Source organism: Giraffa tippelskirchi, chromosome X (assembly GCF_054371585.1).
Source record: "Giraffa tippelskirchi isolate mGirTip1 chromosome X, T2T-mGirTip1v1.2.pri, whole genome shotgun sequence".
NCBI classification, from domain to species: Eukaryota; Metazoa; Chordata; class Mammalia; order Artiodactyla; family Giraffidae; genus Giraffa; species Giraffa tippelskirchi.
In genome coordinates this window covers 32,090,809-32,103,334 of record NC_137289.1, presented here as the reverse complement: position 1 = coordinate 32,103,334, position 12,526 = coordinate 32,090,809, and the positions used below count along the sequence as shown (strand labels likewise).

Here is a 12,526-nt window from a genome sequence, read left to right as displayed (position 1 = left end):
CTCATAGTTTCCAGTGGCTTTCAAAATCAAACTAGTAAATCAAATTTCATTGTGTCCTCATAGAAATATCATGATAACTCAGTCTCCATCATAGAAATGGGATTGGCAAGCGTTTGGTTCTAACTAGTGATAGCCCTTGTAAGAAAATTGCCAATCTTTAGCATATTCAAAAGTCCCAAGACTTTATTAAGCCCAATCAACAAATCTGCAGTTTGAATTCTATTTTTGCACCTCCCTGACAAAGCTCTAATTAAAAATACAATAATTTTTACTGTCTCACTGAGGCAGTGGATTACATTTTACACCTTCTTGTTTCTAAATATTAATATGGTAGTCCAATCATCTAGAGAGTCCTCTCCACCTTTTACAAATGTTGACAAAGAATTTCAGAAAAACTAAGAATAAGCAAAATATCTGTATATATGTGAGAGAGCTTTGATTACATAGGCCTGTGGTGCAATATGCCCTCAAGTTTTTGCATTGTCTTAAAGATTTGCTGACCTTAAAACACTTTTAGCTACTATGCTATTTTCTTTGTGAAACAAGAGGAAAATAGTCTGTGTTCTGGGGATCCATAATAAAAACTCGATGGCAGATTCCATTCTGATTAAGGTATGGATGATAGATTAGGCTATTGTTAAAGTAGTCACTCCCCACCTTCTCCGCACTGACCTGGATGAGAAAAGTATGTATCTATGATCCACTGATGCTGGGGTTGGCCATGACTTGATTTTGCCAACAGGATGTTAGTGGACATGACAAACTGAGACTGGAAATGCGCTTATATGATTGTGGCCTACAACTTGTTCTCATACATACATATTGTATCACTGCCATGAGAAGAGGCTACAAAGTAGCCCCTGGAGCAAAGACAGTGAGAGACACATGTAGCCGACTTGGATCCTAGCTTCAGTTTGGATCCAAGCCCAAACAAACTCAGCCAAATTCACAAAATTTCAGCCAACTTGCATAAGCATGAGGGAGAAATAAACACTTGCTGCATGCATTGAATTTGGGCTTTTTAAAAATACAACACAATTGTGACAACAGCCAACTGATTCAACAAACCATTCAAAGAAGTAAACAAGTGTAGCTCTTCCAGGGCAAAATCTGGTTCCGTATCGACTCAGGCAAGGTACATTAGATTCATTGCTAGAATTGTTAAACTGAGACTTTAAACAACATGCAATTACTTGAAATGACATTCCCTGCAAAAATTATTTATGCAAAATGACTAAGCATTCTTTTTAAGATACATATAAATTTCAATTTTCTTGTACCATCAACAATATGTTCATCCTAACATTCAACAAATATGTTAAAATGTCTATTACAAGTTATCAAAGCATCATTTAGACCCCTAACCAGGTATGCACAAGGACTGGTCAACAGTCAATAAACACAGGAAAGAAGATCCATCTAGGAACTTTCTGACACATTCTCCTCATCACCTTTATCTCATGGTGTCTTGAGTTGGTTACTATAGTCTTTACCACTGACTTGGCTAATTCTAGCAGTTTTACTACTATTACTGTTCACTACATTTCTCTACCTCTTTTTTTACTACTTTCTTTTTCTTTCCTTTCTTTTTTTCACACCATTTTAAACAAAGTGTCACCAAGAAGAAAATTCTCCCAGAACAGCTATCTTTCTAATTTAGAGCAATTGGTTCCTGGGAATAGAAGGAAAGAGTGGTAAAATATTCAAATATTGAAGTATTGAGTGGTAAAATATTCAAATACCGAAGGGCTTCCCTGGTGGCTCAGATGGTAAAGAATCCACCTGCAATACGGGAGACCTGGGTTCGAGTCCTGGGTTGGGACGATCCCCTGGAGAAGGGAAAGGCCTGGAGAATTCCATGGAGAGAGGAGTCTAGCAGGCTACAGCCCATGGGGTCACGAACAGTCAGACACAACTGAGCGACTTTCACTTTCATGCTCTGTGAAGTGTATTTTTTTTTATACAATTCAAACAAATCACTTAGCTTAACCGTGCCTCAGTTTCCTTTCTCATCCATGCTCTGGGAAAAAGAACCATATATAACCACACTTTTTAGCATTGAAATGAGCAAATGTTGTGTCTGAAAACACTGAAGTAATATGTCATTTTTTTCTTTATTTAAAAGCAGCTTTCAGCCATATAAATTCTCTTCTTACAAAAAACCTGCCGTTCACTACTTCAATAATATATCTCTTTAAAGAGTCTTCTGCTAAGTATTTCCTCTTTACAAAACCCAAATAAAAATTTTACATGGAAGAACTTTTTTTTCTAAATTTCTGTTGTAACACGGCTATTATGCATTGGAGAAGGAAATGGCAACCCACTCCGGTGTTCTTGCCTGGAGAATCCCAGGGACGGCGGAGCCTGGTGGGCTGCTGTCTATGGGGTCGCACAGAGTCGGACACGACTGACGCGACTCAGCAGCATTATGTATATACTTGATCATGCGTTTATTGCTACACAGTGGTGCAAATGGTTCGGAATACACTGTGTCAAAGAACAGATTGCTATTGTGATTGACATGTCTACACCGGGGTTATAAGTGTTTCGTAAAATATGTATGTTGTTTTGCTTTATTTGGTTTTGTTCTGTTTTATTTCTTCATAGTGTTTTTGTTTGATGTTGATGTGTCTAGTTCAGCTATGGCTCGGTCATTGCTACATGACTTCTAATTGGCACGGAAGTATAAAAGGGAAGAGTTGGTTAAAACCATTGTTGAGATTTTCACATGTTATCTCTGTATTAATATACTTCTCTTTATGTATTTTATTATCTATATATCCTACACTTCACTGCCATGAATATCTCAGAGACTTCTTATTGTTTAGTGAATCCTCCACACCTTTAAAAGTGTCAAATCATAGAAACTGAGTTAAAAAAAAAACTATCCAGTCACTAAGATAAAACCCATATTTAAAGACCTAGATTAAAACTAAAGTTTAATAGGGATTACTTATTTTTTACTTAAAAGCCCAGTGTCCTCTACACATAACTTCCTTAAAAGGACAATAAATGTACATATGTCTCAATAACCATCACAATATTAAATGTAGATGCAATGGAACATGAAGTTTAATAATTCTGGAGAGTTTCTTAAGTTTTGAAAAAACATGACTCTAAGCCATGAAGAAGTTAATTCCTTCAAAGCTTATTGATTCATTCTGAAAAAATAAATTTTTAAATATCTTAGTCATCCTAAGGCTCAGCTGGTGTCTTAGATTATACATAATACAACCGCAACAGACCCATCAACTATGTATCACTGAAAATAGAACACAATTGTAATGTAAATATCAAATATCACACATTAATCACAATATGCTTTGCCATCAGTTTCACATTTATATATAAGTACAATGCACATAATCATTTTCTTTTAAATAAATTTTAGGTGCATTAAAAATGTATTATGCTTGCAGATATTGGCATTTTTAAAAGCTGTTCAAACTGAAATCAAATTAGAAAAAAAAGTTAACATTCATTTTAATAGGAACACAGATGACCCAGTCTAGGAAAAGCCAATAATGAGTTGCTCTATTTTATACATTTAATGTAAATCTAATGTGTTGTCCTTCACATAGCAACATGATGCCATCATCAATAGAACATGTGCTTTATGCTATTTTTCAAATGGTGATAATGAGTTTTTTCCGAAGCAAATACAGTACTGAATTTCATCAAATTCTATAGATGCCATAACTAGAGTAATTGAGTGTATATTAATAGATTTAACTCTTTATGTTGTTGCTGTTGTTCAGTCATTAAGTCGTGTCAGACTCTTTGCGACCCCATGGACTGGAGCCAGCCCAGGCTTTTCTATCCATGGGATTTCCCAGACAAGAATATTGGAGTGGGTTGCCATTTCCTTCTGCAGGTGATCTTCCTGACCCAGGGATCGGACTCACGTCTTCCATATCTTCTGCATTACCAGGTGGATTCTTTACCACTGAGCCACCAGGGAAGCCCTTAACTCTTTATAGGACATATTTATTTCTTTATTCATTACTTTCATATGCTTGTAGCTTAACAAGATTTTGGGTGGATTAATTTGTTCATCAACATTGAATAAGAAATGACTATCTCTGCTGATTAAAAGTAAAAATGTTTATTGGATATTCATAGGAATTGCAAGCTGTGGCACCAAATTATTGTTTATAATATATATATATATATATATATACACACACACACATATATATGCATGCAATAGAATTATGGGTGATTAAATAGCTTTCTATATGTTCTAAGTGTTCTACAAAGAGTATGCTTCTCTATCCATTTTTAAAATGTTGATACTTTTTATTTCACTCTGTACTCTCTTCCTTGTCAATTCCATTCATGTTCAATGCTTCCATTTTCAAATGCCTCCTCATGACTTCAGATACACATCTCAAGCCCAGATCTCTTCTCTAGTATTCAGCTTCATATATATTTCTGCTTATCTGACATCTTCACTTGAATATTTACCAAAAGTGCTTCAAACACAACCCTCTTTAAATTGAACACACAAGCAAAACTCCAAATTACACCCATTTTTATGACTCCCACTCGTGGTAAATTGTACACTCACAGAATTCCCAATCTCAGTAGACACTGCAGTCATGAATGCAGTTGCCCAGGCCCTGGATGTAAGCGGGTATTTTTGACACCATGTTCTCCTACACCAGCCATGTGCCAACAAGCACATGAGTCCTGCAAATTGTACCTACACACAGCTTTCTAATCTATCCAAATGTCTCCATCTCTGATGTCACAACCCTGGAATACTGTTCAAGTATCTGGAATTCTTTTTCCTATGTGGTTTTTGTTCGTTTGTCTTGCTTTGCTTCCCCTTTTTTTTTTAAATATACTGCAGCCACAGTGATCATTACAAAATGCATATCTGGGCAGGTCATTTGCCTGCTTTAAAACTTTTAGTGGTTCTATTTTGCATCTAAGAAGAAACCCCGAACTCTTTCACTACACTCTCCCCATTGACTTTCACACTCAAGCTAATGTGCTCTTCCTTCCAGTCCACCAACTTTATTTTTTAATCAGACGTTTGTATAGTTCCCTTAAGGAACAGTCTTCAAACCTCACCTTATGCTTGTCAATCTAACTCACATCCATCCTTTTTCCTACGTTAAGATACTAATTCTTCAGGACAGCCTTCGCAAACTTACTGAATCAGAGAGTATCACACTATTTTATCTATCTGTCCTTTCCACGCATAATGTTTAATAGTTAGTAATAAATGTATATACGTGTCTGTCTCTCCTACCAGATGGTAAGTTCTATGAAGGTAGGGTCTGCCCACATTTTGCTCATCATTTTATCCTCAGCTCCCAGCACACTGCATGGTTGAATTCCTTATCAATAAATTACTGTTGGATTAAGGATTATAATGTCTTGCATTCAGAAAAACATTAAAGTGGGAACAAAATACATGAAGTCAAGTTGGTATTCAAAGTGCATAGAATAAGAACATGTTCACTTGCTCTAAGAATACATAAATCTGACCTTGAGACTCTACTTTTGACGTGAGTAAAAAAGACATCTAATTGTCCACCAGATTAAAAATAACACGGTTTCTCTTAAAAAGAGCTAAATTAAGAGCATATTTCCTAAAGGTCTTCAACTGAATGTTTAAGATAATTTTATCATGAATAATGTCCTCTCGTTAAGTGTTCCTATAATAAATATCATGTTAATTTTTTCTTTATAATGACTTTAATACTAATTTATAGTTGAGACCAATGTTTAACTATTATTTTGCTTATCAAAATTATAAGTGATAGTATAGACAAAAAAAAAAAAAAAGAAAAGGTTAAAACAGAAAGTAATGAACAGGGTTGAATGCAATAATAAAACTGTATAAAGTTGTTTATCTACTGTCAAGGAAACTTTGCCACTTCTGACCAGGAAAAAAAAAACAAAAACCTCCTCTGACACCTTTCTTCTCTATCTCTTTTTCAGTCTAAGCCTTTGGTATCTTCATGACTTTGGTCAAGTTCCTGGTTTAGTAAATAAAAACTAATGGATGAAAGAAAGCTTCTTACAATATTGTAAAGTAATTAGCCCCCAACTAAAATAAATAAATTTATAAAAAAAAAAAAAAAAAGAAAGCTTCTTAATCTTATGAGCCTCACTTTCTTTGCCGGTACGATCCAATAAGTATGATCCAATAAGTGAAACCCATGCCACAGGTGAAGTAAGATAATAGACACAGCACACTTCCTTGAATATAATAGGTCCTCAACAAATACATAGTTATTACTATTTTTACTTTAAAATATTTGTCCTCCCTCCTTACTCTTTCTCTTCATATCTCTGTGACTCAATAACAAACAGATATTTTAGAGAATGGGGTGGGGAAACCTGTGTGTCCCATTCCATCATTCAGCCATACTTTAGATTGAAAACAGTCTAGGACACTAGGATAATAAAATTTTCCCAGTCACAATTGCTTCTTTCTTGGAGCACTTCTCACTATTTTATAGTAGTTGATAACTTGTCTTCCCATGATTTCTTATCTGCCCCATGAGTGCACATACATATACTGAGAGAGTTTGTGCTAACATTCCACTAAGAGTGAAAATAATAAGAAAACAAATGAGCAACAAACCAAAACCTCCCAACTGATCAGATTTTAAAAGCATCAAATACTCCAGTATTTGATACTTGCTAGCAGTCATCAGGCACAATTGTTTCCAAAAAAAAGTAAAAAGCAAAAACAGGACCCGTAGCATTAGAGACTTTAAAACCTTTCATTCTAAATTTCGTATAGTATATGCAACTTGGGTTGGAGAAGGAAATGGCAACCCACTCCAGTGTTCTTGCCTGGAGAATCCCAGGGATGGTGGAGCCTGGTGGGCTGCCGTCTATGGGGTCGCACAGAGTCAGACACGACTGAAGCGACAGCAGCAGCAGCAGCAGCGTTACCTTAGAAACAACCAAAAATGTCACCTACTCAAGAAGTAGATATTCATTAAAAATCTAAATATTTAAATTACTAACAAGTGAATTGAGAAGTTGGAAAAATTATTTTTAATAAATTGAGAGCATATTAGCATATCTATTCAAAAAATCAGATAAGTTTGCATTGACCACATTAATGGAGTTCTAATATGAAGTTCATTAGGACAGCCCTATATTGAATAAATTGTGAACCCAGAGGAAAGAGTGCCACAATTTGTTTTTATGTCTACATGTGTATAAACTAAAGTAGTAATAACACTTAAACTACTTGCCATAATCCATGTTAGAATTTATAAAGAAAACAATAAAACTCAATTAGCATAATGATTGGATAGCTATATAGAAAGAATACAGAAACTATACCCCTTCAAGTAATGCTGACTTTGAATAAATCATAGGAATATTTTCTATGTCTTCCAAAATCATAACTATCTGTAAGCACAAATACTATATCATGTGACAAACTCTAGGGCCTGAACACTGATTACCCCCATGCTGCTTGGTAATAGTTATCAATAGCAGATGAATTATTCAACCAGTTGTTAACTGGTTTAGTTCTCAAGCAAGATTTTTTTGCTATTTAAAATTACAAAAAACATAAAACAATTTTAGGCTAAAAAGTGTTCTGATATTGATTAGACAAAGAGAGATTTAGCTTTCTTTATCTATCAGTCTATCTATCTAGGCAGTAAAATAGGGCCATTGAAGGCTCAAATCAAAAAAAAAAAAAAAGAAAAGAGAGGATAACAGAAGGTTCTACCTATACATATATTTCAGGTAATAGTCTTGAGAAAGAATGGTAGAATTAGAGAATTACAACTCAGCAGCTTCTAGTGGATTAATGGATGACAGTGATGATCCTCAATGATTGACAACATCACCACAATGGAAACTACAGATGGTATGGATCTCCAAACAGAATTTCAGTGTCACCTCTGGAATGGCTTTGCCAACAAAGAGTATCGGAATTCACTATATTATCAGACAGAGAAGAGAAAGCATTTGATCAAGTGTAGGAGTAAAAAAAAATCTTTGATAAAAGTTCAACACCAGTTCATGGTAATAACTTTTAGAAAACTTACATTAGAATGGAATTTCCATATTGTTAAATCAACAGCAAGCATATATAAGTGTGAAACTTTAGAAACATTTCCAATAAAGTCCAGAAGAGGGCATGGAGGTATGGTACCAACTCTACTGTTCAAACCTGGACTGGACTGCATAGCCAGTATACAGCCATACACAGCAATACCAAAACAAAATTATGAATAATGAAAAAAGGTAATATGATTCTCTAATTAAAAACTCCAAGGAAATTGGCTGCCAAATATTCAAATTTATAAGAAACTTCAAAAGCTGGTGCAGAAGATCACTATACCAAAAGGAAGATTTTTTTTTTTAAAGGCTGTACCTCGTAGCATGTGGATCTTAGATCCCCTACAGGGACTGAATCCATGCCCCTGCATTAGGAGCTCGGAGTCTTATCCACTGGACCCCCAGGGAAGTCCCAAAAGGAGGACTTTTATCACAAAATAAGTAACTAGGATATATAATGGTAAATACATCATTCAAAACAGCAGTGCTATTCAAAAGATACCTCAAAAGAAAACTAACAACAATGCACACGATGTTTATGGAAGTAAATGTAAAAAAAAACTACTGATAGACTTAGCTAAAAGAAGTCTCAAATAGAGCAATATATATTATGTTTACTCGTGGTGAGTAGAATATTGTACAGTAGTCAATTCTCCTTAAATTATTTACAGACTTATGCCTTACCTGATTGGTCTGGCACCCTATCAGATTAGTAGCTCACTTACAAAGCATCAAGGTAAGAAACCGAGTGAGGACTGAAGGGAGAGCCCACTCCAAAGTAAGAGTCCACAAAGAGTACCCCCCCCCACTACACTATCAGTCTTGGGAGGCCCTAGGCATGGTTGCTAGGCTCCGGCTACCCCTTACTTCCTACTGGGGGTTCCGAGGGAAATGAGAACCCTGATCTGTGGCCAGCTGACTTAGCTCAGCAGAGAAAGAAGTCCCAGGCCCTGTCAGGAGTCAGGTAAGACTCCCCCATGTGAGTTTTGCACGATTTCTCCACCTGCCAGAACAGATAGGGAGGCCCTTCCAGAACCGGTCCCTCCCACCCCACCCCCAAGGCTAGCAAGCCCAGTTGGGCGTTACCGGAAGTGCTCTCCCTGCCTTCCGCGCGGCAGCTCCGGAGCTTGAGGCTTCTGTTGGAGAGGTGTGGCCTCGCATCTACCCAAGGAGAAGTTCCGGGATTGGACAGGTATCCAGGTGAACAGTCTTTGTTAGAAGTGAAGGGACACACTCCTGCCAGAACTGAGGTGGTCCCGTAGAGCCCCTCCCTATCCTAACTTGCGCCATCCCGACCCTCAACCCCCGAGCGGCTCAGAAGTGACTGTTAGGCCCAACACCCCGCCACGTCAGCCAGGAGAATTTGTGGGATGGGAAGCCTTGGTCTGAAGGGGCAGCCTCAAGTCAGCAGAGGGAGTCGTAAAAGGACTGGTCAGGAGTCAAGTTTAGTATTCTGCGTTAGAATTAAGGTGACAAGCCCCTGATGAACAGAGGAGGCCCACAGAGTTCCGTCGGCCTCTGTCTTGTGGGTTCCTAAAACGGTACCCTTAAGGGGATCAACAAAGGCAGTTTTTCTTGGCGCCAAGATAGAAGAATCTCCCTACGGAGGCTATACACGCCTTCTTTTCCTCTGTCTTCTAGGGTGAGCTCTTCATCAACCTCGGCAGCTTGAGCAGCTGCCTGCGTTCTCTGACCAGTCATCATGCCTCGGGGCCAAAAGAGTAAGCTCCGTGCCCGTGAGAAACGCCACCAGGCCCGTGCTGAGACTGAGGGCCTAGGGGTTGCTCAGGCCACTGGGGCAGCAGCAGCAGCAGCAGCAGGAAAGCCCCCTTCCTCTGTCTTTGGGGACAGACCTGAGAATCTGCCTGCTCCTGGGACACCCAGCACTCCTGAGGCACCTGAGGGAGCCACCGGTGCTACTGCAGCTGGTTCAGGCACCAACTCAGCTGAAAACATCAATAGCCCAAAGGTGGAAAGCGCAAGCTCCCCCAAGGGCACTAAGAGCTCACTCAGTGAGATTTTAAATAAGAAAGTGGTTTTGTTGGTGCACTTCCTGCTGCAGAAGTATCAAAAGAAAGAGCCAATTAGAAAGGCAGACATGCTGAAGTTTGTTATCAAACAGTACAAGAATCATTTCAATGAGATCCTCAGGAGAGCTTCTGATCACATGGAGCTGGCTTTTGGTGTTGATTTGAAGGAAGTGGATCCTACCAGGCACTGCTACACCCTTGTCAACAAACTAGACCTCTCCTATGATTCACCTCTGAATGAAGATGAGCACATGCTAAAGACCGGCATCCTGATGATTGTGCTTGGTGTGATCTTCATGAGAGGCAGCTGCGCTCCTGAAGAGGCGATCTGGGAAATGCTGAATCTGATGGGTGTATATGCTGAAAGGAAGCACTTCCTCTATGGGGATCCCAAGAAGGTCCTCACAGAAGATATGGTGCAGCTCAAGTACCTGGAGTACCGCCAGGTGGCCAACAGTGAGCCTCCACGCTATGAGTTCCTGTGGGGCCCTAGAGCCTATGCTGAAACCAGCAAAATGAAAGTCCTGGAGTTTTTAGCCAAGGCTCACGATACCGTCCCAACTGCCTTCCCATCCTCGTATGAAGAGGCTTTGAGAGATGAGGAAGAGAGAGCCCAAGCCAGAGCTGCAGCCAGGGCTCGTACTGCTGCCCTGGCCAGTGCCCGCTCCAGAGCCATAGCCAGCAGCTCCTCCCAGGCTAAGTGAAATTTGAAAAGGTGCGTCAGCGTTCTAACAGTGGAGGGCCAGGGTGGGACTGGAGAAGTGTATACCATCCTGGAGTTCCTGTTATATATTGCTAACTTGAAATTTTACCTTTCTCTCTCTTTTTTTTCTTTTTTAGGTTGCAAAAGAGCAGTAACATTCTAAGCTGTGGATGACCAGGGTGGGTCCACAGGGAAAACTATAATATCATCTTTGTGTTTCTGTTCTATATGGTAAACTTAGAGTTTAATCTTTTCTCTTTTCTTTTTCTTTCCATTTTTTCCTCCCTCTTTCTCTCCCTTCTTTTCTTTCTTTCCTGTTGTTATATTTCAAATGTTTTCTTTTAAAGAAGATATACATTTCAGAATCTAAACTTATTAGTAATTTTGGTTATGTATTAGATTTAATTTAATAGATTTAAGATAAGAGTTTTATTATTTTGCAACATAAAGCGGGAAACCTTTAGTATATATTGAACTAGAACAGTACAACATGACCTGGTAATAGGCACTTCTTTGGAAATGTGAAAAAATTCAACAGTAAAGTTACTGGGATGAAAACATACAGGGAGGAAAAAGCTTAAAAAATGTGCAGTTCTTGGTTTCCCTTATTCATTTTGATCTGTTAGTCTATAAAAATAAAAGATACAGACCTGGCTTTGCTTAGCTTATTAACGAACATAAGAGAAATAAAATGTTTATAAACTGGAACTCATGCTGTCTGGCTCATTCATTCCCCAAATATTAATTGAGCATCTGCTCTTTGAAAACTGCTGTGTTAGAAATGGTGAAACTAGGATACCAAACACCCCTGCCTTTAGAATTTTACAGTTAAGGAGCAGTAATTATGTACAGAACATGGTGAAATACTCTTTAAGACTTAAAGGAGTAAGGAGGTAAGGGGACAAATATGGGGTTGGGAGAAGTGGGAGGGGGAGGGTGTTTGGCTGAAAACAATAGAGTGCAAGTTCCCTGGGGAATAGTAGTTTGGGGTTTGGGGAAAATACAAGTCTCAGTGGGCTATCCTGTTCATTTCAGCTGGGTGGTAGGCTAGATGAGGCTGTGGGACTGATGAACATAAGCCAGGTATACAAAGGGCGTTTTCTCAGCGCTGGAGGACAAAACCCTGGAATGCAAACCTGCTTGTAAGAGTTACTTTAGTATCAATATACCAGAGGAAAAGCTGCTCCTCGGGCAGAAATGGAAGGTGTCTGGTGCTCTTGTTCAGGTACAGCTGAACACAGAGCACAACCTAGCTGTTTTATGCACAGCATCTCCAAGGAATTTCTGAGAAATAAAGGGGATACCCCCTTGAGGTGGAATGCTGAGAACAGCTCCTAAGGCATTAGAAAGGGATTTTAATTAGGTTATCTTGGGTGTAATTTTGCAAACTCTAAGGGAGGGCTCCATGTCTGGTGGTGAAGAAATGAATGAAAATACAGGCAATTTGGATGGAAAGGCACCCAGGGGGAAGTTGTTGGTCCTTGACACAACTTCTAGGACCTTGGAGTTGCATCCAACTGGGATAGACAACCACACACACAAATTAAGTAATCCTCAAATGGGGGAATTTATTTTGCTTTTCTTGCTAAGCAGAACTGTGGGATCATTAAGTGGAAAGCTGCATATTTGGTGATACCATCCAAATTAATATAACAAAAATCTTTGCAGAGGGGAGGGTGGTACCATCTGCAGTAAAAAAAAAAAAAATCATATACCTGCCATTCATTAAAGACGTTACTCA

General features: G+C 38.6%; 2 protein-coding genes across 6 annotated transcripts in view; one reads left to right on the top strand and one right to left on the bottom strand.

The window, feature by feature from the left end:
* LOC145536206 (melanoma-associated antigen B18-like) overlaps window positions 1–11,493 on the top strand; it is a 63,872-nt gene extending 52,379 nt beyond the window's left edge. For 2 of the 5 annotated variants that reach the window (XM_081565057.1, XM_081565059.1), the window contains exons 2-3: window positions 9,694–10,797; window positions 10,923–11,493. In XM_081565057.1, coding sequence (XP_081421183.1) covers window positions 9,755–10,786 — 1,032 coding nt within the window. In that variant the 5' untranslated portion in view covers window positions 9,694–9,754 and the 3' untranslated portion in view covers window positions 10,787–10,797; window positions 10,923–11,493. Of the gene's footprint in view, window positions 1–7,359; window positions 9,017–9,145; window positions 9,253–9,693; window positions 10,798–10,922 lie in introns of those variants that run through there. The other 3 variants (XM_081565060.1, XM_081565056.1, XM_081565058.1) reach the window with 3 other exon arrangements.
* LOC145536209 (uncharacterized) overlaps window positions 1–12,526 on the bottom strand; it is a 122,431-nt gene that overhangs the window by 85,977 nt on the left and 23,928 nt on the right. The window lies entirely within an intron of this gene.